This window comes from Camelina sativa, chromosome 8, assembly GCF_030686135.1.
Source record: "Camelina sativa cultivar CO46 ecotype springtype chromosome 8, ASM3068613v1".
NCBI lineage: Eukaryota > Viridiplantae > Streptophyta > Magnoliopsida > Brassicales > Brassicaceae > Camelina > Camelina sativa.
The window spans coordinates 8063312-8089697 of record NC_141887.1 but is presented as its reverse complement, the minus strand read 5'-3'; the positions used below and the strand labels follow the sequence as shown (position 1 = coordinate 8089697).

Sequence of the window (26386 nt, the reverse complement as noted above, 5' to 3'; positions counted from 1 at the left end):
CAATAAAACCAAATTAAATTTCTTAGTAAATCTATGATTAAAGAGGAAAGAAATTTAATTTAGTTTGACTGTGACTGTGAATATATATGATTAAAGAGGAAAGGAATAAATAAAGAAAAGTAAAAGGACTAAATGTGTAATAAAAATTGAGTATTTCTTTCCCTCTACGGAGTGGTGGTGGTGGTGGTGGTAACGAACTTTGTATATATAAAAAAGCCAAAGGAATAGGCTTTAAGGCCTTCCAACATTGATTGAGTATTGACCTTCTCTTTACTCCCCTCATTTTGACTTCCCCCTCTCTTTCAGATTCTAGAGAGAGAGAGAGAGGAGAGAACATAAAGAAAATAAAAATCCAAACTTTATAACAGAGAAGGAGGCGGAAGCTAGTTCTTCTTCTTCAACGACGCGGCTAACACGGAGGAGGAGGAGGAGGTCTTATGGTTTTCACCGGAGTTTTTGGGATCAAATCTGTTGCCGATTCGTACGGGACATTCACCTTTTAAATTGGGGGAAGAGGCGAGTTTGGATTCGAGTTTTGGCTTATAGATGAAAGCTCTTAGAAGAATTCAAACGAAGTCTTCGTTTCCTATTCCTTCTTCTCCATCATCTCCGTGGACCCATTTGCGTTCTGCTTTCGTCCTTGTTACTTCTTCTTCTTCTTCTCCTGCTTCTTGTTCTTCTTCTTCTGATCCGTGAGTCTCCTTTTCATCTCTCTCTCTCTCTCTATATATATATATCTATCATTCTGAGTTTATAGATGGTTGATTTGATTGGGAATGTGTTTCTTTGAATCCTGAGATTTTTGTTAGTTCTTTCGCAGTGGTTTAGATGATACTTTTGATTGCTTCTTGATAGATAAAAGAATCTTATCTACAATTTAGTACATTGCTTCTAAGTGTTGTTGTCTTTATTACAGGATCAATGGTTGGATTTGTTTTTTGTTTTTTTTTTACTTTTGTCCTAATGAACCATTCAGTTATTTTCCACATATAGGATCTCAACACTATCTTGCTCCTTATCTAGGTTTGTGAGGTTTTGAAAGTGTAGTGTTGTGCTATTGAGGTTCCATGGTTTATCTTGTATAAGAACAAGAAGGCATTTTTCTGAAACTATTTCACTTTCTGTTTCCAGGCATCGACTCAAATCGCCCTGGTCTCGAAGAAAACGAAAGAAACCTCTCACACTTCGCCGGTGGAAAAAACTTTTCACCCCTGACGGTAGACTTCGGAATGGGGGAGTAGATCTGTTGAAGAAAGTCCGGAGTAGAGTGAGTCAAAGCTTTGACAGCATTGTGAAGTTTGTCAGTGATTTACAAATGTTTTGGAGTTATTCATTCTCTTATATCTTCTTGTAGGGCATTGATCCTAGCATTCGGTCTCAAGTGTGGCCGTTCCTTCTTGGAGTGTAAGTATATATATATATTCAAACTCTATTAGTTGTAGCACTTGTGGTAGTTGATTTGTTTATACTCTACTGTGTTGCTTGTGATGTGTTGAAATCAAAGGACATTGTCTGGTTATAACGTGAAATTTGGGTGGCAAATATTGTACATTTTGACTGATTTGTTAAGAAAGCATCATCACTTATGTCACGACGACACACTTATATATACTCACAGAACCATTTTGTTCTTGCTTCATATCCCTCACCATGGTTTATTTTCTTCTCTACAAAACAGGTGTGATTTGAATAGTTCCGAAGAAGAGAGAGGTGCTACAAGAACTTGGAGAAGGTGAGAAACAGATGACTCATCGTTGGAAGATCTTTTTATAATCTTTTGTTAATTTTTGACTTGATTGCTTAACCTTACTACAATTGCAGAAAAGTGTATAAGAGACTACGCAGGCAGTGCAAAAGGCTACAAAGACAAAACAGTGGGACTTTTAAGTTAAACAAGATCAATAAAACGACTCAAGATGGGCGTGATAGTTGTTGGTCTCTGGCGCAAGACTCTGACAGTTCATGTTCTGATGATGATGCATGCAGCGACCACAAGTCTCTCTCTAGCGACCAAGAAAATAGGGAAAATAATGGTTACATGAGTGATGTCTCATGTAAGCTTGACAGAGACTATACTGGTTCGAGACAACTGAATTCTGAGTCCTCAGACTCAGATTCTTCAGATGAGAGTGATTCTGTTCAGCTCGTTCCTTCTTCTGAAGGGAAGGATGCAAATCATACTTCTTCATCCAGCGTATATATTTCTCGTACCAAAGAGGATTTTGTGACTTGGCAGCGTATCATCCGGCTTGACGCTCTTCGTGCAGATACAGAGTGGACTCCATATTCCTCATCCCAAGCTATGATATCAGAGAATAGGGCACGTCGAGCTGCTGACGCAGTTGTCTTAAAGGATTACAATCATTTGGAACCTTCAAAAATATTTCACGCTGCACGGCTTGTTGCTGTTCTTGAAGCCTATGCTTTATATGACCCTGAAATTGGATATTGCCAAGGAATGAGTGATGTCCTCTCCCCTATACTCTCTGTCATACCTGATGACTACGAGGCATTTTGGTGTTTTGTTGGGTTCATGAAGAAGGCTCGTCAGAATTTCAGACTTGATGAGGTTGGGATCACAAGGCAACTGAACGTAGTCTCAAAGATTATCAAATCCAAAGACTCACAGCTTTACAAGCATCTTGAGAAAGTCAAGGCAGAAGACTGTTTCTTTGTTTATAGAATGGTTCTTGTGATGTTTAGAAGAGAGCTGACTCTGGACCAAGCGCTGTATCTTTGGGAAGTGATTTGGGCAGACCAAGCTGCAATAAGAGCTGGGATGGGGAAATCTTCCTGGAGTCGTCGCATAAAGCATCGAGCCCCTCCCACAGACGATTTGTTGCTATATGCAGTAGCGGCTTCAGTGCTGCAGAGGAGGAAACTCATCATAGAAAAGTACAGTAGCATGGAGGAGATTCTCCGGGAGTGCCACAATATGGTAGGGAAACTAGACGTGTGGAAGCTCTTAGACGATGCACATGACCTTATTGCTACCCTCCATACCAAGATTGAACACTCCATCCCATAATCCTTTACCCTGTGTACTGGCTTATCACTCCTTGGTGCTTGGGACGCAACTGTGATATACTTGTTCATAGCAAGCCGTAACAGAATAGACTCAGAGATTTGATTTACCGCTATGGAGCTATCTAAATCCATGTTTAACATATCAAGGCCAGAATCAATGTACTCATGATTTGTGTGGTGTGTTGTGAAACTTTCAGAGGTGGGTTTCTCTGCCTCCATTTTCAGTTTTGTATATGAAACAATTTTTTTTGTGCCGGGAAAGAGAATCTTCCGCCGGTAAAAGAATAAAGCAACTCTCTCATTCTGTTCATTCTTATTCAAAAATTATTAATATATTGTATAAGACATATCTATATATGAGGTTTAGTTCCTCTTTTAACTGTCTACTCCTAATCTAACCACATCTAGTATACATTCCTCCGGCAATGAGTTCGGGTTTTTGTCTGTAAAATCTCAGATGCCTTAATGAGCTGCAGTGAAGTTCATACACATAGGTGGTTTAACCTTAGCCAGAGCAAGCAAAGAAGAAGGCAGAATCCAGAGACCATCACCACATATCAAACCTGATGCAACAGCCGGAACCATCACATCTGCCTTCTTACGGTTCACCTTATTCCAAACATATACCACTAAGCTCCCAATACACATATCGATTGCGAAGGACCCACTCACCAGGAACGGTACAGCCATTACCATAGGGAGTGGGATCCATTTCCCTGGCCTCTCTGGCAAGAAGTCTCTTGCCAGGTTGGCAACAACCGCAAATGCAAAGAACCCATAGCAAAGCTCCAAGCAATGGTCGGGGAGAGCCGAGAGACCTTGAACACCGAGGATTGCCATGTTTCTGTATATGATAGCATAAGGAGCCTTGTACTCACCGTCCGGGTTTCCAACGTCAAAGGCCTTGTAGAAGAGAAAGAAGGTAAGCGGCGCAACCACACAACCTATGGCTGTCCCGATGGCTTGCGCAACAAGAATCGAGCGTGGCGAGGTTTGCGTTAGATGTCCTGTCTTGAAATCGTGCATCAGGTCAGCCGAGACAGAGACGATTGATTTGATGAGACCACAAGCAACCATTCCAGCCACCACGCCGTCGTGTTTCCCAGCCAATGCTGCCATCACAAAGAGTGCCGCTTTACCGTAGTTGTAAGCCATGTTCATATCAGTTAAGCCAGCCCCATAGGCGTTACAGAAGCTGAGAGACGGCGCTAGAAGGTAAGCTACGAGAACGAAGTACCATTTCAACTGAGGGAACATCAGAAGGATCGCAATGATGGAGACAGTGGAGAAGAATAAGTATCCAGCACAAGCCATCCATAGTGGAATACTCTCTCGAACGAATACTTCATTCTCTCGTTTCAGGTTATCAGATTCTTTTGTACCATCATCTTCTGGAACTTCTACCGTTGCAACTGCAATCAATATAGGTTATATATACTTTTAACATTGATTCAAATACAAAACAGAGTTAGGTAGGATCTTTCCACAGTTAAACTTACATGTGTTGACGCTGTTGGTTTTTGAGAGTCTAGAGTGAAAGCTTCTCCCAGTGAAGAAAAGTATCTTGAGAAAGTTATATAGCCCATCTCCTAATATCAATGCAATGCATATAAACACCTGATAACAACAACACAAACCCAAAACTTATCGAATCTTTTCGCTACCATAGCTGGCAAAATGTGAGATATATATAAAACTAGTATGAAATGAGACCTTATAGCCATTTAAGCTCTTCATGCTACTCTCTGGCAATGTTGCAGGGAACCATTCACCTTTAAGCTGGGCTATGAGAGGCCACATTATTCCCCACGAAAGGATCGCTCCAAAGAGCAACGATAGATTCACCAAATGAGAACAGATCATCCCAGCTCCAACATATGTCATACTAAAGTCAAAGAAGAATCTATATCCCCCAAAGAGATTCAATCAAACTTGTTTAAACCAACGTCTCAAAAAGGTTATAACAAAAACAGAGGAAACTCACGATTTTTTCCAAGCTTGTAAACCAAATGTAGGGAACTGAGAGAAGCCACATCCGTCACCACCTGAATAGAACCATCCAAAGAATGCCCAAAAGAAACTCAATCCAAACGAATTAACAAACCCACGAATCTGTTTCCTGTATCAAAAACGACTAAGACATCAATATACATATCCAATCCAATCCATGAACAAGTAAAGAAAAATCCAAACATACTTGGCTGTCTTGTCTCCTTTGTTAGTATGAAATCCATTTATAAGAACAGCTGTTGCTGTTCCACTCGGATACGTTAGCTTGTAGTCTATAATCATCACCTGTGTTATTCACATCATTTCATCCTCAGTAAATCACACCATTGAAATCAAAATTTTACTCTGTTTCATAATTTTCTAAAAATCATTACCTTACGAAGAGGGACTAATGCAACTAGTCCAATGAAGCTCGTAACAAAGAGGAAGGAAGTCATCCATCCAACACCAGGCTCTTTTATACCACGAGGATTGTTTCCTTCGGTGTTTACTCCCGTAAGCTCATACGTTCGTCTATTTAAACCAAGCAGGTACGATGCGAACCCACCTGGGATATATGGAAACTTATTTACGTCACATTCGATTCCAATATGTGCAAAAACTCTTATTGTGTGTGTGTGTGTGAATTATACCTGCAAGGGAGATGCTGTAACATGCAACGGCACAAGTCTGAGCAATAGTGTTCTCTTGACGTGTGAAAGGAGTAGTAACGATTCCTGCTTTTTGGAGAACTTTGGTTCAAGATTTGAGAAAGACAAAAGCTAATAAAGCTGATGAGATGTTGAGATTCGGGACGAGTCCTGTCGTTAGGTTCAGCTTCAGACAGATCACGCTGTAGACAATCCCTATCAATAAACTCGCGACGATGGATCGAACCGTGATCTGTTTCCTCCATGGCGGTGGCTTTCTTGAATCTATTGATACGTCTTCTTGAAATTGACTCTGTTCTCTCTCAACCCTCTCGTTTTCCATTGAATAACACGAATCTGAAAATAACCTAAATCTGATTATTGGTTGCTTCTTTTACAAGGAAATAAGGTTTTGATCCGTCCGGCGATTGGTGGAAAATATGCGAATCTCGTCGAGAATCGAATGATTCGTAGAGTCAAGATCGAAGAAGAAGAAGAAGGAAGAAGAAGAAGAGAAGATCGCATATTAGAGATGTTGAATTGAGAAATTTTTTATAGAAGAGAAATGAATGAAGAGAGAGAGAGAGAGAGAGAGAGAGAAAGTGTACTGCAAAGAAGTACAAATTAGGGTTTCTATATTTATTATGGAAGTACAGATTTTGTAATTCAGATTCAAAGTTTCTTAAAAAACAAAACCAAATATTGTACTATGAAAGGAACACGCGTTTTGCAGTTAAAAGACAGAGCGGGAGATACATACAAGGTTGTTGGTCTGAAAACTCACTAACCCTGCATTTTTTTTGTTTTTGTTTTTTTAATTTTATGTAAAAAAAGAAAAGAATAAAAGAATAAGAAGAGATGGTGGTAGTACAACAAATCTTGTAAAAGTTGGTTTTAGTTTTGTTATATAAAAATAGGAAAAAAATTGGAGTCCCTTGAAAGTGTCGCCAAGTGTTGTCACAAAGAGCACTGACTTTTTTGAAAAGATTGGGTTGGGTTGGGTTGCGTTAGGTGGTGTTGCATATGTTTGACTTCTTACTTCAGGTTACTACTACCTGATGTCCTGATATGTCCCTCCTAATGTTGATGTGTTGTCAGCTTCTATTCCCATCTATATTAATATTTTCAACCATATGCCGTTAAGTTATTCCAGTTCCCATCAATTTGTTAAATAAATAAAAAGAGACACTATCATATTTTCTTTTGATTCGGACAAGAAATGATGAATTCAATTACAATTTAAAGTTGTAGAACAGCACTCTTACCACTTTTAAGATTATTATCTATATATAATAGCAAACCTATTTTTTTGTGTCAACTTTTAATCCAACGGATGAGATTAGTTCCAGTTTTAATCCAACGGTTTTAAATTATTAATTGTGTCTTTTTGTCGCATCCCCATCTTTCAAAAATCACACCTCTTAGTCTTTGCATCTCTTTGTTGTACTTCCTGGTTTCAAAAATCACATCTATTAATTTTTACACCTTTTAATTTCACACCTCTATGTGTTACACCTCTATGTGTTACACCTCTTTGTTGTACCTCCATGTTTCACATCTATTAGTTTTTACACCTTTACATTTCACACCTCTATGTTTTACACCTCTTTATTTATTATATATAAATTTTTCTTGACTACATAAACAAGTTTCGAAAAATTGTTTTCTGAGTACTGAAGAATTTTTTTATTGAAGTGTTTTTTAACTTTCAAACATCAAACTCTAATTCAAAGTAATTTAATTAATATTTCTGCTGCGAATGACCTATAGTGTTTCTCGGTTAGATTATTATTACTGTTAGTCGACATTATTAAGTTCATACATTAATCTTAGTTTTGTTAACTTTTAGTCTCTTCAAAATTTTTAGCCTCTCCGGTTTTCATGTTTTTGCATGGCTTATGTTATTAAGTAACAAAATATATGTTTACTTGGCTTTCTTCTTTTTTGTTCAGAGCAATCTAGATTTGTTTAGTTCACCATCTAACGCACGACATGAAAATCTAATGCTTAACGGTTCGTAAATCAATTCTGAATTTTTTTGGTGTGTATAAACCATCGTAACCGTACGTATAAGTAACTGCAATATTCTTCTAAATCGTTTCATGCATGCATGAATGAACATAACTGTTTAATTCACTTTGAATAATATTGTGTGTGCATGAGGATTCTCTTAGAAACATGATTAGAGGTTTCTGGGTTATTTTATTATTCTGATATTATTCTGATTAGAATATATTATTATGATATCGTTGTTGATGTGGGCATGAATTAGGTTGTGCACGATTAGAATCTGGGTCACTATTGATATAGATGCTTACGGTTATTGTATCATTTATGTTCTTTGATCTGTGGTGGTGCTAAACGGTAACCGGTGATTATGGTATGTTGAAAATACCATTAGCGCCACCGTAAAGTCGTGATCAACAGTGGTGACTTGTAGGATTATGGCTATTAAGTTCATACATTAATCTTAGTTTTGTTAACTTTTAGTCTCTTCAAAATTTTTAGCCTCTCCGATTTTCATGTTTTTGCATGGCTAATGTTATTAAGTACGTGTGCCATATTTTTTGCATAGCTAATGTTTTTGATTCTTAATGTGCAGATTTTATTTTTTGACTTTCTGGAAAAACCAAAACCAAGATACGAGAGGCCCATGATGATATGCAGTGATGTTAGAGCTACAAATAAGCCAATTTTTTTTAACAAAAATGGTATAACAAACAAAATTTTATATATGTTCTTATTTAACCTATTTATTTTTTCATGGTATAAATGTTTAATTTTTTTGTTTTTGTTTTTTTTTGTAGGATGTCCATTAGATATAAATAATCCAGGTTAGATTCCATTTTTTTTTTAAATAAAGTTTTTAAAAATTTTAGTTGAATTATAATTTCTTATACTTTCTGGGTATCAAACATTTTGATAATATATAGAAATATTACAAATGAGCATGGAAATAGAGAGTGCCGAAGAAAAAGCCAGAAATACTTGTGACAACATAAAATCAAATTCTAGAAAGCGTAAGCACGACCAAATGACAAGTCAAGTTAGAAAGAAAAGATCTACTAAAGGTAATTTGTTTAGTCTTTGATGACTTTCTAATCTGTATATACAACTTTTAAAAAACATAATGTATAACAGTCACTTTTAGAGTAATCTGGAATCCTCCAAAAAAAAGAAATGCAAGAAATTTTATAAAATTAGTGTTTAACTCAAAGAAGAGAACATCAAAAGGTGAGATATTATTATCACCTGTTTCACCACATCGACTTAATTTTTGCTGTCGTTTGGTACTGATTCATAGACATAAGTGGGAAATCAATTCCTAATATATGGTTGATATACGGAAATAAACTTCTCACCACTACTGAGCTAAAGTTCTCCATAAGAGCTCTCCGCTTCGTCTCTCTCTCTCTTAATTTTTTTTCTCTTGATTCAGCAAATCTGAGTAGTTTGTTTATTGCGTTTTTAGTTTTACGGTTTTGTGCGGTAATTAATAAACAAATTGGTTATTTGAATGTAGGTAAAAAAACCTGTATCATCAAAAAAATCGAAACGGAATCAATTAATAAGGTGTGGGGATTGTGATGCATTAGTATGGCCTAAGGAAAGTACTGCAAAGGATCGGCAAACAAAAAAACCTCTATTTACAATATGTTGTAAACAAGGGCGTGTCAAATTGCCTACCATTCAAGAACCTCCGTTTCTGTTAAAAAAGCTTTTGTCCGATCCATCTTTCCGAAGACACATTAGAGTATATAATTCTATGCTCTCTATGTGCTCTATGGGTGCTGAAATTGATTATTCAATTTTAAATTCAGCAGGTCCTTTTTGTTTTAAAGTGCATGGTGAAAATTATCATAGTATTGGATCACTTCTACCATTGGATGGGCAACAACCTAAATTCTTACAAATGTATATATTTGACACCGCTAATGAGTTGAAAAATAGGTTATCTATATTTTCAGATGGCAAAGAAATAGTAGATGAGGAAATTTTATTAGCTCTAATAAACATGCTTGATGAAAATAATATTCTAGCCAAAACATTTAGAAAAGCTAGAGATCGTTATGAAAGCGGGAATGATGAGGAACTGAAAATCCATATGGTAGGATATGATAAGAGGAAACGTCAATATGAATTACCATCAGCTAATGAAATAGCGGGTTTAGTTGTGGGTGGTTTCTCAGACGTTGGTGAACGTGATGTTTTATTACAACATAAAACAGAAAATTTGCAGAGAATTTTGGCTTCTCATCCTCTATACATGGCTTTGCAATATCCTTTGTTATTTCCTTATGGAGAAATTGGATTTTACGAAGGGATACCATATCACTCTAATTTCGCTTGCGATGATGAGAGCGGGTATGTTTCAATGACAGAATATTATATGTATCGTATACAACAGAGGACTTTGGAGGGAAATACCATTCTAAAGAAAGGAAGATTATTTCATCAGTTTGTTGTTGATGCCTTTACATCTATTGAAGTCAGTCATCTAACATTTATAAAACTTAACCAGAAAGCAATTAGAGCTGATATTTATAATAATATAAAAGATGCTGTTACAAGAGGTGATCATGACCCACATACACTTGGGAAAAGAATAGTATTGCCTTCTTCAGTTACGGGAAGTCCAAGGTATATGGCTGAAAAATATCAAGATGCAATGGCTCTTTGTCGTTGTTATGGAAACCCAGATTTGTTTATCACTATGACTGCTAATCCCAAATGGACAGATATAAATGAATATTTAGAAATTTCTGGTGATGATACAGCTAATGATCGACCAGATGTTGAAACACGAGTTTTTCATTTAAAGCTTGATGAACTAATTAATTTAATCAAAAATAAAAACTTTTTGGACCTGTCAATGGAGGTATGTAGATATATAATTAATAAATTTATTAGCATAATACTTTTTACTTTTCTGTTTAACATTTTTTTAATATAAAAAAATTGCAGTTGTCTACACAATTGAATTTCAGAAACGTGGACTTCCTCATGCACATATTCTTGTATGGCTTAAACATGGACGTGATATTGGATCCTCACAAGATATTGATCAATTTGTGTCTGCTGAATTGCCTAATAAATTAATAGATCCAGAAGGTTATGAATTAGTGACACAACATATGATGCATGGCCCGTGTGGAATTAAAAAACCAAACAACTCATGTATGGAAAATGGTGTTTGCACTAAAAAAATATCCTCGAGCTTTTTGTCACTCATCATGTATTGATGAGAATGGTTACATAATATATAGGCGAAGAAATATAGAGTCAAGCTTTGTTATGAAGGGGAATATAAAATTAGATAATCAGTTTGTTGTTCCTCATAATTTAGAATTATTGAAGCGATTCCAGGCTCACATTAATGTGGAGTTTTGCAATAAAACAACTGCAGTAAAGTATTTATTCAAATACATTACGAAATGAGTTGATAAAGCTACAATAGTTTTAGAACAAAATAAATCGTCTCATACAAGTAATCTTGATCTGGATAAGATAGATACAATGAATAAGGTTGATAAATATCTTGATTGTAGATATGTATCTGCTGGTGAATCAATGTGGAGAATTTTTAAGTTTGAGATTCATCATCAGAATCCTTCAGTGCAAAGGTTAAGCATCTATCTTCCTGGTCAAAAACCTGTCCTATTTAGAGATTCATCTGATTTGAATAATGTGGCATATTATCATGAGAACCAACTAAGTATGTTTGAGGCGTGGTTAGAGACAAACCAGCATGATGAATTTGCAAGAACCTTAACATATATTCAGTTTCCAACTTATTATGTTTGGAATAAATCAAAACATATGTGGACAAGACGGAAAATAGGTCGATCTATTGGACGTTTATATAATATACACCCTTCTGCTGGTGACTTATATTATCTACGACTGTTAATAAATCACTTAACATGGCCAACCAGTTTTGATTATTTGTATACATATAAAGGGAAAAAATTTAAAACATTTAAGGAATCATGTGTTGCTCGTAACTTCCTTGAAGATGATGTGGAATGGCATGAAACAATGAAAGAAGCTGTGTTATCATTGACTCATCATCAGTTACGTGAATTATTCACAATGTTGATAGTTCATTGTGAAGTGACAAGTCCGTTGAAAATGTGGAATAAATTCTTAATTATAAGGAGTATGACTTGACAGATGAGGATTTGCAAAAATATGCTCTTATTGAAATTGAATTGTTACTACACCGTTATGATAAATCTCTCATAAACTATCCTGATTTGCCAAATCCTGATAAGAGTACGGTGGCACGCCTTTCAAACTCATTACTAAGTGGAGAACAAAATTTCAATATTGAAAGTTTAAAAGAAGAGTTTGAGACACAATTTCGTTTGTTAAATAAAGAGCAAAAGGAACTTTATGATGCTGTTCTTTCTTCAGAACAAAAGGAAGGGAAATTGTTTTTCTTGTACGGTTGTGGAGGTACAGGAAAAACTTTTGTTTACAAGACGTTAATTAACAAGTTACACTCTGAAAATGAAATTATAATTCCGGTAGCATCTTCTGGAATTGCAGCATTACTTCTTCCAGGTGGAAGAACTGCACATTCACGATTTAAAATTCCTTTAAACTTGATGGATGATTCTGTTTGTGATATTAAAGCGGGAACTATGTTAGCTGATCTTTTGATTAAAACAAGTCTGATAATTTGGGATGAAGCTTCAATGACACATAGATATGCGTTTGAAGCTCTTGATAGATCCTTAAGAGATATTATGTCTACTATTGATGATCAATCACATTTAAAACCATTTGGAGGCAAAACCATTTTATTAGGGGGCGACTTTAGGCAAACGTTACCAGTTATTGCTCAGGGTAGTCGACAAGATAGCATACTTGCTTCAATAAATCGGTCTTATTTATGGCCTTCTTTCCATATTTTTGTACTTTCACAAAATATGAGAGTAAGAGCTTCTGAAGTTGAGTTTGCTAATTGGATTTTAAAGGTTGGTGATGGTACTGCAAGTAAGGTCATCGAGACGTACAAGTATTCAGGTGAAGATCATATTTATGTTGATGATAGCTTATTGTTGAAATCAGAGAGCAACCCAATAACAGCGTTAGCAAGCCATGTTTATACATCTTTTCAAGAGAATTATACTAACGCAGATTATTTGAGAGATAGAGCAATACTAAGCCCACGAAATGATACAGTTGACGAAATTAACATGGAAATGTTAAAATGAGTCCCTGGTAAATCACAAGTGTATTTAAGCGTAGATTCGATCAATAGTGATGAATTTGAGGGAGATGACTTTAGTTTTCAATATCCTGTTGAGTATTTAAATTCGATGAATTTTCCAAACTTTCCTCAGCATAAGTTATCTTTGAAAGTAAATTCACCCGTGATGCTTATACGTAATATTTGTCAAGCTAATGGACTTTGCAATGGTACACGTTTGGTTATTACACGTCTGGGTATTCGTATTATTGAGGCAAAAATTATTACTGGTCATAACGCAGGACATGTAATAGTTCTTCCAAGGATTGCTCTTATTCAAACTGATGGTAAAATGCCAGTTGCTTTACGGAGGAAACAATTCCAATAAGATCTTGTTTTGCAATGACAATTAATAAGAGTCAAGGACAAAGTTTAAGTAGAGTTGGCTTATATCTTCCTAAACCCGTTTTCAGTCATGGGCAGTTGTATGTTGCACTATCTAGAGTTACATCCGTTGAAGGATTGAAGATATATCAAAAAGAAAAAAAAAGAGGCAAAAAATACAGTTTGTAATATTGTTTATAAAGAAGTATTTATTAATATTAGGAATACAGTTAGTACTGTATTAAATTGTTAAAATTTAATTTAACAAGACATTATAATACTTCTTTTTTAATATAATTTTATTAATTTAAACACAATTATTTATCAAATGTTAAATTTTTTTAAAGTATTCACAACAAATACAGTGTTTTAAAGTTTAGAGCATCTCTATGTGTAAAGTTGTAAACAAATATGTTAATAACACCTCCAATGGTAAAGTTCTTAATTGAAAGTTCTTAATTTTTTTTCAAAAACTTGCTTTAAATACAAGCAAAACGCAACTTGAAAGGTACAAATACCTTAGGTTGGATGGGCAAACATCTGGGGGTGATCTTGGTGCTCTTTTTGATGGTTTCAACAAATCGGGTTCCCCATTTTTCATATTTCTGTTAAGGTGATGCATCATATATCGTTGCCTGTCTTTCTGTAGCTCTAATCTCTATTGCGATGCTTCAAAGAATGAAAAAAACATGAGAAAAGAATCATGAGTACAAACTTGAAGTTGAAAGAAAAGTTTGTTGTCATGGTCGTACCAACAAGGTCGAATAAAACAGAGTCCAATGCTGCGTATATCGGGACTGGTATGGATGCAAACAAAGCTCCGAATTTGCTAGATCAAAAGAAACCACAAACAAACACACCAATACCCTGATTTTATAACAAGAAACACCCTTTTCCTAAATATAATCAATAACAATAAAATAGTACTAAAGAATATAAGCAATGCCCTGTTTCAGTTTTGTAAAGAATAACATACTATTTTATGTCAATGTCTTGAGAATTCTTCTTGTTAGGAGAAACGACATGGTTCCAGTGATTGTCTCATCCTCACATATGATTAACACATCTTTTAAGTATAGAACTGTTTGTTTCCAGCATAAGCTGCAGTTACAGAGATACTACCAATCATTATCATGTCAAAACCATACACATTGTCCAAACTGTAGTAGTAGCAACAACAAAAAAAAAAGTCATAATTGCAAATCACAAACAGAAGGCAAATGTTAGAAAAAAAAAAAAAAAAGAGAAAATGAAAAGATGTCAAACTGATGCACTCACATTTTATTTTGTCTTCTTTGTACGCTGAATCCTCTATGGCTGTAAGATGCAGGGAGGCTTTGTCTGGTGGCACAACTCCACCATCAACCTATCCACCATAAAAGCAAAGGACCAAGAAGTTATCATGGTTATTACAACAATGACATGAACTTGCAACAATTAATTGTTGACAATTGGTTTTGGTAAGAAAGAATCTCGTGTAACAAAGTGGAGCTGTAAAACTTACAAACAATTTATTACGAGCGTATAAGACACTGTGCAACATGTTTTCAAACAACAAAAAGTAACCCATCCATTCAAAAATAATCACAACCACTTTAGGAGTAGGAAGCTCTATCTCTGCAACAGCATAAATAATTGTAATTATACATGGAAGACAACAGCAAATAGCAACTCCAATAAAACAAGCCAGCGCAACACAGAAGACAACAAAGAACACACTGAAACTAAGAAAGATAATACAAAGCCTTCAAAGCAACATTGTCAAAAATAAAATATAGGGAAAAGGTTACCCAGATGCAAACAAAATTCATGGATGTTGAACCAGATTCAAAGAAACATCTGGTTTTTCTTTTAAAAAAAAAAAACCAGATACATACCAATCAGAAAAAAGAAATAAGTCTAGCTCTGTCATTTTCATCTCCGTTTCTTCTTCCCATGGAGAACGATGGGTAGTTTAGATTTCCGGCGATTCTGAGCTTGCTCGTTTCGCAGGCGTCGTAAAGACTTGGAACGACCCATCTGGTGCAGCTAAAATCAAACGAGTGAGATCGGGACCTGCTCCTTTCGCCTTTGGAGATTACGAGAATGACATTGAGAGTGAGAGAAGGAGTAACAAAAAAAATATAACGCGCAAGTTTTTTTCCTTTTTTATTTTTTCCTTAAACTCTATCTATTCCCCATTTCACACGTGTACTAAATTTCAGCTGTGAAATATCTTAACTAAGATATACACGTATCCATGATGTTTATTAATAAATAAGTTAGAGAGTGGCCATTATATTAGTAGAGATATTTAAAGATTTTGACCACGCACGAAAACTTAAAATTATTAATTCGATATAACCTATGTTAAGAATTGCTACAACTATACAAACTTATACTAAATTACATGAGATATAAAAGTAAGCTTATATACTGGTCATATTGGTCAAATGTCTGATTTATTAATATTAGTGAACGGAACTCTTGGTTTTGAATTAATTTGATTTAAATTAATAGAACGATGTATGAAACGAAAAATCTTCTCGTCTCGAACAATCACAACGTTTAGTTTTCTTTTTTTGAACAAACACAATGTTTGATACTTTATAAATAGATGTTTTAACTTTTCGTGCTTTTCAAATCACTCGCCATATATTCTTCTAAAAAAACAAGTCTGATCTGGCTACAAAGAGAAAAGTTGTCAAAATCTCTCGGTTGGAATGGCCGATAGGCCTACTGTTTCATATGGCGTCAGTGTTGACAACCCATTAGGTGGTGTTGGAGAGGGTTACAATTATAATAATTGCCAAATTCAACGACATAATGGGTTCAATGGAAATACTGAGGTCATTTTATTTCATAGCTACTGAGTTTGTCTCAGAATATTTAACTCAAGATAAGCAAGATTTTTTATGCACGTTGGTAGAGGAAGGAATAGGGATAGGAGTTGCAAACACGATTTTTTCAGATCTTATTGCTATTGCAAATGATGTAACTTCTTCTAACGAGAACTCATCATCAAGCATTGTCACGTTAACAGTCATTGTGACCTTTTGTCGAGGATTATCCGTTGATGAAATCTTGGAGCAGCAAGTGATACAAAACTCTTTTGACTCATGGAGTATGACACCTAAACCTGCTACTCAAGATTCGGTTGATGCGCTTCAGAGGGTAATCTACATAGCCGATGAACCCAATGTGGAAGAAGATGATACGATGTGTGTTATTTGTTTACAAGAGTTTGCTCATGAAGGAAATCTTCTACAGATGCCATGTGGCCACGCATTTGATTATGAATGTATCGTTCAGTGGCTACAATTACGTAACTGGTGTCCCTGTTGTCGTTATGAGTTGCCCTTTTAAATTTATCGTTTGTTGTAATAATGATGTTTGTTGTAATATAAATGATGTAATTTTAAATTATAATATTAATATATATATTTATTATTTTAATGTTTTTGCCTAATTACTTCTGTATTTTATGTATTAATAATATATTTAAAAAAAACACTTCAGAAAGGAAAAAATTAGCAATCTTTCACACAAATACGAAGTAGTAATATAGTAATAATAGATATTTACTTAAAAAGTCATCAACATTATTCTCCTAAAAATCTTTTTATTACATTCACATATTACCGAATACTTAATATTTCATTCCAACGACAACAATTCAATATTAAAGTAAAAAATTTGCTATCTATTATAATTTATTTACATTAATTTCTAATAAGAATTATAATGAAAATGTTCTTCAAATAGACCGTAGTGAAATGGAGAAACTTGCTAGCCAACACTATACCATACTGTGTTGCAATACAAAGATCAAGTATCCAACGGTATTAGTTCTCTAAGAATAAGTAATATAATATACATATAACTTAATGGTTGTGTATAATTTACAAATGTAAACAAGAACCTTTTCCAAAAATAAAAACATTGAATAATAAATAAGATACCTACAAAATTTTTATAAATATGTGATTATAATTATATATATAGTATCAACAAATAACAAATACAGAATCTGTAAAGACAATAACTATGTTTAATTATTGTAAAATCATATAATAAAACTGATTCTAATCACAAGAAATTTCAACTCAGTTTAAATACCAGGTATGTCTCTCCATGTAAAGAGGACAATTAACAAAAACGCTATAGTGGCAGCAATGTTAGAATGATCTCTTGGATAGCTGTTATGCAATTTATATATTGATCTGGATACCATGGAGCCACTAAAGAGAAAGGATGTGAGGATCTCTAAAGATAATATATATAATAACCGTATAAATATATATAGCGTTTGAAAGCATTTAAGGATCTTTAAGGATAACTGTTACAAAATAACATATCAAAAAGAACACCATTCTAGTGCTGTTTATGATTGAAATATAATTGCAAAAAAGTGTAATGTAAAATCTTAAACATTTGTATTTGTTTGTAATGAACATATATATTTACTTAAAAACTTGTCAACATTATTATCCTAAAAAGACCGTAGTGAATTATTATTATAAAAAAGAAAAAATATAATGGGCTTACAGTTGAGCCCAAATATTTTAAAACCGAAACTGGTTTCGTTTTTTATTTATGAAGCGTCGTGATGATTCATTATTTTCGTAAAGCACCTTTTCATAAATCATGTGTTTACGATTCTATAAATAGCACTTTAGATATCGTTTAACAAGCTCCAAGTTACAGTCGTTGCAGATTACAAGAAGCAGATCAAACTGCTTCAGGTTTTTTCCCCTTTTCCATCTATCAATTTCTCTGTTTCTTCATATTTACGTTTAACAACGATTCTAATACATATATATATATATATATATATATATATATATATTCTGGTTGCAGATTACAGAAAGCAGATCAAACTGCTTCAGGTTTTTTCCCCTTTTCCATCTATCATTATTTCTGTTTCTTCATATTTACGTTTACAACTCTACTAATATATATGTATATTTTTGAATGTGTTAGGTTTGTAACTACGTTAACAGGATGAACGTAACAACGTATGAATTCAACAGGATTGAAGAATCAATGGAAGAAGGTCGTGGTGGTAAAATCACAGTTGAGGTAAAGATTTACCGAAACTTCACAACTGTACCGAGACTACGATCATTCTCTTTCAAATATCCTGAATTTATACATGAAGAAGAATCAGAAGACAAAGAAGAGTTATATGGATGTTTGTTAGGTGATGGCGTTGAAGTCGAGGATATAAATTCATTGTTGATGGATCTAATTCTACGTGTTAATGAGATTACGTCTTCTCCTACTTACTCAATGCTGAGTAATATCATTTTCAATTTATCACTTCACTTATATGAAGTCATCGATAATATGGATGTTACTGAAGAACAGATTATTGAGGAATCGTTTAATTCAGCCGTTGTCGTCCGTAGACCAGCTTCACAAGATTTCATCGACTTGTTACAAAGGAAGACCTTTGACTCTAGTGAAAGTTCTGCAAATCAGAAAGACAGTAGCTGTCCAATTTGTCTACAAGAATATGAAGAGCAGCAGAGTATTATAATCATGCCGTGTGGTCATATTTTCTGTGATTGTTGTATAATTAGTTGGCTACAAGTGAACGTTGTATGTCCATTATGTCGTTATATTGGACCGTAAATGTTAAATATTTATATATTGTAAAAGTTTTTTTTTTCATTGATCTTAATTTATTGTAAAAATAAAAGCTTCTCTCGCTCAAAAAAAAAAAAAAAAAACCAAGCGTACTTTTTACTCTGTTTTGTAGAAGATAAAACATAGTATTAGAGTAACTAATTATTTAATTAATAAACTGGAAAAACTGCTAAAGTTATTTATATTTTACATAATTAAGCATTTGTTCTTTTTTTGTCGGCACTTAATTAAGCTTAAGTGGGGTTGTGAATAGGTTTATATTAACTTTTGAAATTTGGTTGGTTAAAACTTATTTTACGAACTGTAACTTCACGGTAAAACCTTTAATTTTTTCATGTCATCATATTCTTGTTCATCAAGACTCATCTTCACAAATCTCCACCTGAGGCAAAGATAATCAAACCAAACTTCATGATGTTTAAGAGTAACTTCACGGTAAAAACCTTTCACCCATACGGTTCTTGTTTCACCACAAAGAGGACACAATACTCCACCTTGATTTAAACGTACAAACCAAACTTGATTCCGTTTTTGAGAATCTGAATAAGAGCAGCACTTAAGAACGTTTTAACACCAGCTCAAAAATGTGCAACATCAATGTCTATGCATAAATTACAAAATGCATACCAAATACTCAGCAAACTGATACATACACAAGACTATAATCACCAACCAACACATGATAGTTGTGTATCTTATGCAGATGCAATGAGAGATTGTATAAATCCAAAGTCTCACTAACACATATTGTACCTTGAATATCCTTTAACAAAAAAAAAAAACAAAACACATATTGTTCCTGTATTTTTACTGTTACCTTGATTTTCGGCCACAGGATGCTAAGAACACTGCAAATATCACACACAAACATATTCTCATCATTTTCATATGTACAGATTGCACATCGCCAAAGCTCTTGCTTAGCAATTTCTTCCTTTGGTTCAACAACCTCTTCTTCGGCAGTTTAGGACAACATGAAAATTCAACAAAAACCCCAATATGACTCTCGCACATTTCAAACAAACCAGACTAAGAATGTACCTCTATTCAATCACAACCTAGATACTTTCTTCCAAGAACTACATTACATTTGGCTACCTTATTTGCATCTTGTAGAACAGGCGTAATCAAGTCCATTAATAGCATTCGCTTCATACATACAACATACAGAACAGCGTCCCTCTATAGTTCATTCAATTCAATCTGACCTTCTCGTATAGTGCATCGAGAGAATCAGTATACACAGGGTACCCAACACGGAAGGTAGGAACAGAGAGATTCTCAATAATATTTTTCGATACTACAGATTGAATTAGGCAATAGAAAAGGCAAATTGTTGGTCGTGGTAGTTTTTCCTGCTGCCCCTAAGCAGAAGGACGATGTGGTGGTGCCACAGAGGATTTGGACGGAGCAATTCCAGCCGCCGTCAATACGTCACTAGCTGTAACCCTACCGAAACAAGCTTCTTAGAATAAGGCGTCGCTACGGTCTTCCTTGGATCATATACGACAGCTGTCACTGAGGTTGGTTGAGCGATCGCCGGAGCAGGAGTTGATGATGACGACGGAAAAAGATTGATTGGCGTTGAAGAAGTGGAGAAAGAACATAAGGAATCGAAGAAGGAACTTATTTCATCTCATTAAATAATTTCTTTATAATCTAATTCGTTATTGACTTTCACATGTTGTACGTAATGATTAATAGAACATTCCCACGGTTAATCATTAATTATAATTTGGTATTAGTTCTTCTCGGTTAGATTATTATACGTGCGGTCTTAACAATTTAGAAAATGTAAATCAATTATTTTAGCTTATAAAAACAAAAATAATACATCCTAATAACAAGAAAAAAAATTAGTATATTACTTCACAAGACACAACGGTCAGTTATGTACTACTACACAACGGTCAGGTATGTGTTAGCATAAGACCAAAAGACACAACTCTCGATTTAAAAAGGTACATCGTTTCAATTGTGACTATTAGATTTTATATATATATATTAACATTCTAAAATTAAGAGAACAAACTTCACTATTCCTTTATTACAACAACTTCAACATAGCTACAAGAATTTAGAAGAACATGGGTCATAACAGTAATCCACCGTATAAATATTTATCAAACCTGCAAATGAAACGTGGACAGCAACGCATTCTAGGAAGGGTAATACGAATATGGGAAGTAAGAAATCCAAAAAATGGAAATGAAATTATTAGTTTGAATTTTCTTCTTCTGGATGAGAAGGTAACTTAATACATTCGTACAAGTTACTTTTAAAATATTTAATATATGATTATTACGTATGACTAAACTAAGTTTTGTTTATAGGATACAACTATTATGGGTTCAATTTATAAACGATATATCGATCGTTACATACATAATTTTACCGAAGGAACCATATATTTTCTAAATGATTTTGAAGTATGGCGAGCCGGTGATTATTATAAAATTTCCGACCATGTTTTTACTATACGGTTGAACGACCATTCAAATATATCCCAGATAGAAAATAATATTTTCTCTATTTCTTCGGAAAAATTCAGTCTTCGTAATTATGATGAACTTATGGATATATCCGATAAAAATAGTCGGTTTGAAGGTATGAATTTCTTAATAATTTACTTCAGTGTTTCAGTGCATATTAAATTTTCTATCACAAAGTTCTTAAAAATTTAACAGTATGGAAAATATTAAAAATAGCAGTATGGCATGTCGGGTAATAACACATGCCGTGATGGCATACAAATCTGCTAAATATCTATGGTCGTGAGAAAATAAAAATGATCACTGAATAAGAACGTCATTTCGGGCTTTTTAATATATTGAGCATTATCATACTTGAATTTTATAGACCTATTCTAAATGTTTATAATATTAAATAATATATTTTGTCCATCTTTGTACAGATATTATTGGAGTTATAACCGATAAAAAAATGATGAACGCACATTCAAGTAATGGAAATGAGAGGATAACTTTAGATATTCAACTGCAAGGGTTGGTTATATACATCCCCTAACTTTTTATAATTGAATAATAGTTGTCGTTAGGAATAGAAGCCACGTTTCACATTAGTTTCCAGTACATTATTAATTAATGTAATAAAATTAATATGTAACAGAGGAAGTAAAGTTCGAGTTACATTGTGGGATAACATAGTCAATACATATAAAGACTTGTTAGGAGATAAAGATGCAAAAGGAGAAATCGTGATAATTACAAGTGTCAATCCAAAAAAATATGCAGGTAACTAATACCCCACGTTCATTTTGTTTCTTATCATTTATATATAATGGATCACTCTCTTTATTATTCCTTATAAATAATTATCATTTATAGGTTATATCTACTTAAACTCTACTTCTGCAACAAAGATTTACATTAATGACCAAGAAGGTGTTATAGACGATTTCAAATTACGGTAATTGAAAATAATGGTTTTTAAAAAAAAAGGAAAATGTTTACTCCTATACTTACAAATATTTCTAACAGTTTATTGCCAAGTATCATAACAACTATATCAAACGACAACTCTCCAACAACATTGGAAAAATCAATGGTCAAAATTTCTGAAATAATTAATTATATTTCCGGCGATTTAGTTGAGGTACAAATTGTTTGACTTAAACATTAATTAAATAATTAATATATATTTACGAACGGCGGTTTTAACTTTATTTAGTTAAAAATAAAATAATAAATTGTACAAAAATTATTACCAGGAGAAGGAATTTACATGTGAAGGCAAAATAATTGAAATCTGTTCAAGGAATGGATGGAGTTATGTATCATGTAATTTATGCTCAAAAAAACTTCAAAAAATTGAAGGAAAACTAATCTGCAATAATTGTGTAAAGGAAGATGTCGTTGGTATTCTAAGGTATATTCCATATCTTTATATTTTTTTAATTAATAATTTCACAATTTAGCTGCAATCAAATAACTTATTTGAAGTTTTATTATTATATACATGAACAGGTATCGGCTTGAAATTTTAGTTGAGGACGATTCAGACGTAGCATCATTGACTACATTTAATAAAGATGTCACCAAACTTTTGAACATATCTGCAACTGAATTGGTTAAATATTATGTAAGAAATACATATAATAAATTTAACAACAAAGCAAAAAATTATTATTTATAACAACAATAGTCATACAATATTAATATTCTTACTTATATTTAAATGTAATTGATGAAACAGGAAAATATGTTCTATACTCCAACAGACGAAGATATTATCAATTTCCTTACAGAAAAACTTGTGGGGAATAAATTTAAGTTCAATATAAAAGTCACATCTTTTAACTTTAAATCTACATCGGCGGGTCTAACTGTGACAAGTATTCAAGGAGATACAATCTGTTTAACAACTCAGGATGAAAACGTATTTGACGCTCCCACAAATGCTGAACAAACAGTAAACATCACCAAAAGAAAGAATGTAGACCTAGACAGTGCTACTAATGATAATTATCTTATCGGGGATACACACAAAAAACAAAGAGTAACAAAAAAAAGGAAGATCACACCCACTGGAATAACGGAAGCTGTAAAAAGAATAAAAGAGGAGGAGTCCAAAGACAATGAACTTACAGTAATAAAAACTGGGAATAGGAAGAGAAAAATGATACCAAAGAGCAAAGTATTCGCTTCTAATGAAGAAAAGAGTAACAAAGAAGAAAATCTTAATGATCTTGAAGACTTAACTACAAAATCTATGAGACCACAAAGAAAAAGAAAAATGATAATTCATGAAGATTATGTGTAGTACATGTATAAGTTAATAAATTATTTTTTTAAACTATAACCCTAAGATATTTACTAATTCACTACAACTACGAATTGGAGGAATAAATTTGATTCAACTAATAAAAGTTAAATGTTATTTCACAAGTTAGCTTAAATTAAATGAAATTTACATCCATACGACTACGACTGAATTTAATTATTCGTTAACTCACGTTCTACATAAAAATATATCGTTTCATCCATAAATAACAAACTATAAATTAAAACAAACAAAGAAACAAATATATCAATACTTAGCACGTTACTCTACGAACCAATATAAAGTTATAAAGTAGGGCTGAACAAAGAAGACAAAAATAGTAAAAGTTGCCGATGTGGGTTAAAACAATTATGAAATTTTAGTTTATGTGGGCTAAGTTTCTTTTGTTCCATCACTTGCTTCCAAATTATGATGTAAGCCCACGTTTAATTAATTTCGAATGGGCCTAAGCTTATTTAAACCAATTAAATACAAACCCTAATATCCCTAACCAAGGTCTCTCTTACTTTTTTCTTTAACCGCCGTTGCTCCTTATTTCCTTCTATTTCTACAGTTTGTTATCTTCTCTTCTCTATTCCTTTCTACAGCCTCTCTTCTATTTCTTCTTCTACTCGATTTATTTTTTTATTTTCTGTGATTGGACATAATGGCTCATGACTGCAACAATGGTGATTATCCGCTGATTCTTCTCTTCTTCACGGTCGATTATTTTCCATCGGTCGCCGGAAAACAATCAAAATTGCGTTGTTTCAGATTTTAAACTCAAAACAGAAATTAACCGAGAGCGGAACTGTACCGAACCCGAAAACCGATTTAGCCGTACCGAACCGACCGAATTAACCGAACTCCCAGGGTTAATAAAGCGACAAAGGTAAATTAACGTGTATAGTATACAAATAAACACCTTTTTATTTTCTCAACGTTAGCCAACCTTACTTCCCCCACCTCTTCGTAGCCAACCTTTGCTTCCACCTCTTCGTAGCCAACCTTTGCAATGTTTCTTTAAACCTTTCCAATACTTCTTTAAAACCTTCCCATTTATAAGCAACAACCCTTAACCATTATTTAGCAACTTACTTAAATCTCTTCATTTCTATCGCACACTTAAATAATATAATCCTTTATTAACAAAGCGAAGTTAAGCGTCTCTGTCTCAGGTACGTTAATTCTTAATCTCTTTAATAAAATCATTGCATTTAAACATCTCTCTTTCTTTATTCCTTCCCACTCATCAAATACTATCATAATTTCAAAAATAAATTAGAATGAGTAGAATGATAGAGGAATTAAATGTTTTTGTTGATTTACTAATTCTGTTTCTACGTTTATGATGAAGATAGTGAATTATTGAAGTAGAATGGAAGATCTCGGACACCCACCATTGAACCAAATTGACGAAAATATCATTCTAGCAAAGCAAATGAAAGCATTAAATCTGAAAATGGACGAGGTCAGTCAATATGCATTCACACCAAAACCTAAACAGTTCATGTGGGACAAAACTAAAAAAAAAATGGAGAAGACGTAAACATTTACAATCAATCGGCAAAATTATTCGTCAAAAGGAACGTCAAGTAAGTATATCATTCGAAACTTTTTATTCTTGTTATTGACTTCACAATCAATTTTTACTATAACTAAAAAATATGCAGAATGTTCATGAGGAATGGCGTAAAATGATGAAAAAAGTCCAATTTCCTTCGGCTAAGGAAAAAGAATTGAAACACTGCGTCATGGATTATCAATTGGCTGTAGAAGCGATGCGTTACATGAGAGCAAAGAAGAAACGATTAGAGGAAATAGAATACAATAGTGATAGCTCCTAAATTAATTATATTTACTTATTAGTTTATTTACTTAAAGACTCAATTGTAATTATTTAATTAAACAACTTAAACTACAGAAGATGTAACGTTTACAACATATAAGTAATAATTTAATTTCAATTTTTTAATCTATTAAAACTACAAAAATAATCAAACTTAAGTTACAAACTAAATATAGTTTTACAGAATTAATTGCATTAAATTTATTGTTTACAAATACTATACTTCAAAATACTCATTCATTGAAATTAAAACAAATATTTTATGAAGAAATAGAAGTCATTTCATTTTATCATCATAATTTTCACTTCCCGCGCGGCAGGGCGCGGGTTTGATTCCTAGTTATTATAATAGAATTGTTTTTTTACAGATTATAGATTTTCTTTTTGTCTAGTTAATTCATATGGATTATGTATTAAACTTTTAAAAGTATTAAATTTATTTTGGGATGTATAAGTTTAGGATTACGATTACGTACAAATGAGATTCAATTTGAGATGTATAACTGTATAAGTTAGGAGTGAAACCAAATTATGACTTGCACACTTTACTTTCCAGTTACTTAAATACTAAACAACTTAATTATCTGTATCATCCGAATGAGTAATTGTAACAAATAATGTCATAAATTAAAGTTTTACTTTAAGCATCAACATACGTATAAAGTATATAAACCATTCCACTTTTCTAGATATGGTTCTCTCTATCGTATTGCGTCTATTATAATTGTACGAATAGTTGTAGATCAATATATAATTTGATTTTTCACCACGTGTTTGCTCTCTCACTCGATTCTACCACTTTGTCTTCTTTAATTTTATCTACAACTATTCTACAATTATAATAGACTGCAATACCACTTTGTCTTCTTTATTTTC

The 26386-nt window shown here is 33.4% G+C and overlaps 4 protein-coding genes and 2 long non-coding RNA genes across 7 annotated transcripts; 4 read left to right on the top strand and 2 right to left on the bottom strand.

Moving 5' to 3' along the window:
- Positions 1-178: 178 nt before the first annotated feature.
- On the top strand, positions 179-3337 carry LOC104706753 (rab GTPase-activating protein 22-like). Its single transcript, XM_010422967.2, has 5 exons — positions 179-692; positions 1132-1267; positions 1355-1404; positions 1679-1732; positions 1822-3337. Exons 1-5 carry the CDS (start codon positions 547-549, stop codon positions 3026-3028), a joined length of 1593 nt encoding a protein of 530 aa, XP_010421269.1. The 5' UTR covers positions 179-546; the 3' UTR covers positions 3029-3337.
- LOC104706755 (metal-nicotianamine transporter YSL2-like) lies at positions 3313-6540 on the bottom strand. Its single transcript, XM_087461603.1, has 7 exons — positions 5670-6540; positions 5412-5584; positions 5225-5322; positions 5012-5146; positions 4741-4930; positions 4527-4644; positions 3313-4439 (listed from the first exon to the last, which is right to left on the bottom strand). The coding sequence occupies exons 2-7, from the start codon at positions 5472-5474 to the stop codon at positions 3490-3492; spliced, it is 1554 nt and encodes a 517-aa protein (XP_087317729.1). The 5' UTR covers positions 5475-5584; positions 5670-6540; the 3' UTR covers positions 3313-3489.
- A 3039-nt stretch (positions 6541-9579) lies between these two features.
- LOC147939796 (uncharacterized) lies at positions 9580-12889 on the top strand. Its single transcript, XM_087461031.1, has 4 exons — positions 9580-10545; positions 10655-10778; positions 11629-11787; positions 11841-12889. The coding sequence occupies exons 1-4, from the start codon at positions 9580-9582 to the stop codon at positions 12887-12889; spliced, it is 2298 nt and encodes a 765-aa protein (XP_087317157.1).
- An 855-nt stretch (positions 12890-13744) lies between these two features.
- LOC104706752 (uncharacterized) lies at positions 13745-15288 on the bottom strand. Of its 2 annotated transcripts, XR_015563076.1 has the most exons (5): positions 14753-14866; positions 14527-14614; positions 14225-14349; positions 14001-14115; positions 13745-13917 (listed from the first exon to the last, which is right to left on the bottom strand). It is a non-coding gene; the product is annotated as an uncharacterized LOC104706752 (long non-coding RNA). The 2 variants fall into 2 exon arrangements; XR_015563077.1 differs by lacking the exons at positions 13745-13917; positions 14001-14115; positions 14753-14866 and adding an exon at positions 15126-15288 and having other exon boundaries at positions 14224-14349.
- Positions 15289-16053: 765 nt separating this feature from the next.
- LOC104709339 (E3 ubiquitin-protein ligase RING1-like) lies at positions 16054-16593 on the top strand. The gene has a single exon (XM_019228700.1). It carries the CDS (start codon positions 16054-16056, stop codon positions 16591-16593), a length of 540 nt encoding a protein of 179 aa, XP_019084245.1.
- A 1328-nt stretch (positions 16594-17921) lies between these two features.
- On the top strand, positions 17922-18903 carry LOC104709338 (uncharacterized). The gene is made up of 3 exons (XR_015563192.1): positions 17922-17972; positions 18088-18116; positions 18211-18903. It is a non-coding gene; the product is annotated as an uncharacterized LOC104709338 (long non-coding RNA).
- The last annotated feature ends 7483 nt before the right edge of the window (positions 18904-26386 follow it).

Bases quoted from the DNA above. Each gene is read 5' to 3' on its own strand.
- LOC104706753 (XM_010422967.2), top strand. From the start codon at position 547: ATGAAAGCTCTTAGAAGAATTCAAACGAAGTCTTCGTTTCCTATTCCT. The intron at 693-1,131 runs GTGAGTCTCCTT...TTCTGTTTCCAG, and splicing joins TGTTCTTCTTCTTCTGATCC to GCATCGACTCAAATCGCCCT. The intron at 1,733-1,821 runs GTGAGAAACAGA...CTACAATTGCAG, and splicing joins GCTACAAGAACTTGGAGAAG to AAAAGTGTATAAGAGACTAC.
- LOC104706755 (XM_087461603.1), bottom strand. From the start codon at position 5,474: ATGACTTCCTTCCTCTTTGTTACGAGCTTCATTGGACTAGTTGCATTA. The intron at 5,323-5,411 runs GTAATGATTTTT...TGAATAACACAG, and splicing joins CATTAGTCCCTCTTCGTAAG to GTGATGATTATAGACTACAA. The intron at 4,440-4,526 runs GTAAGTTTAACT...TATTGATTGCAG, and splicing joins AACCAACAGCGTCAACACAT to TTGCAACGGTAGAAGTTCCA.
- LOC147939796 (XM_087461031.1), top strand. From the start codon at position 9,580: ATGTATATATTTGACACCGCTAATGAGTTGAAAAATAGGTTATCTATA. The intron at 10,546-10,654 runs GTATGTAGATAT...ATTGAATTTCAG, and splicing joins TTTTGGACCTGTCAATGGAG to AAACGTGGACTTCCTCATGC. The intron at 11,788-11,840 runs GTCCGTTGAAAA...ATGACTTGACAG, and splicing joins AGTTCATTGTGAAGTGACAA to ATGAGGATTTGCAAAAATAT.
- LOC104709339 (XM_019228700.1), top strand. From the start codon at position 16,054: ATGGGTTCAATGGAAATACTGAGGTCATTTTATTTCATAGCTACTGAG.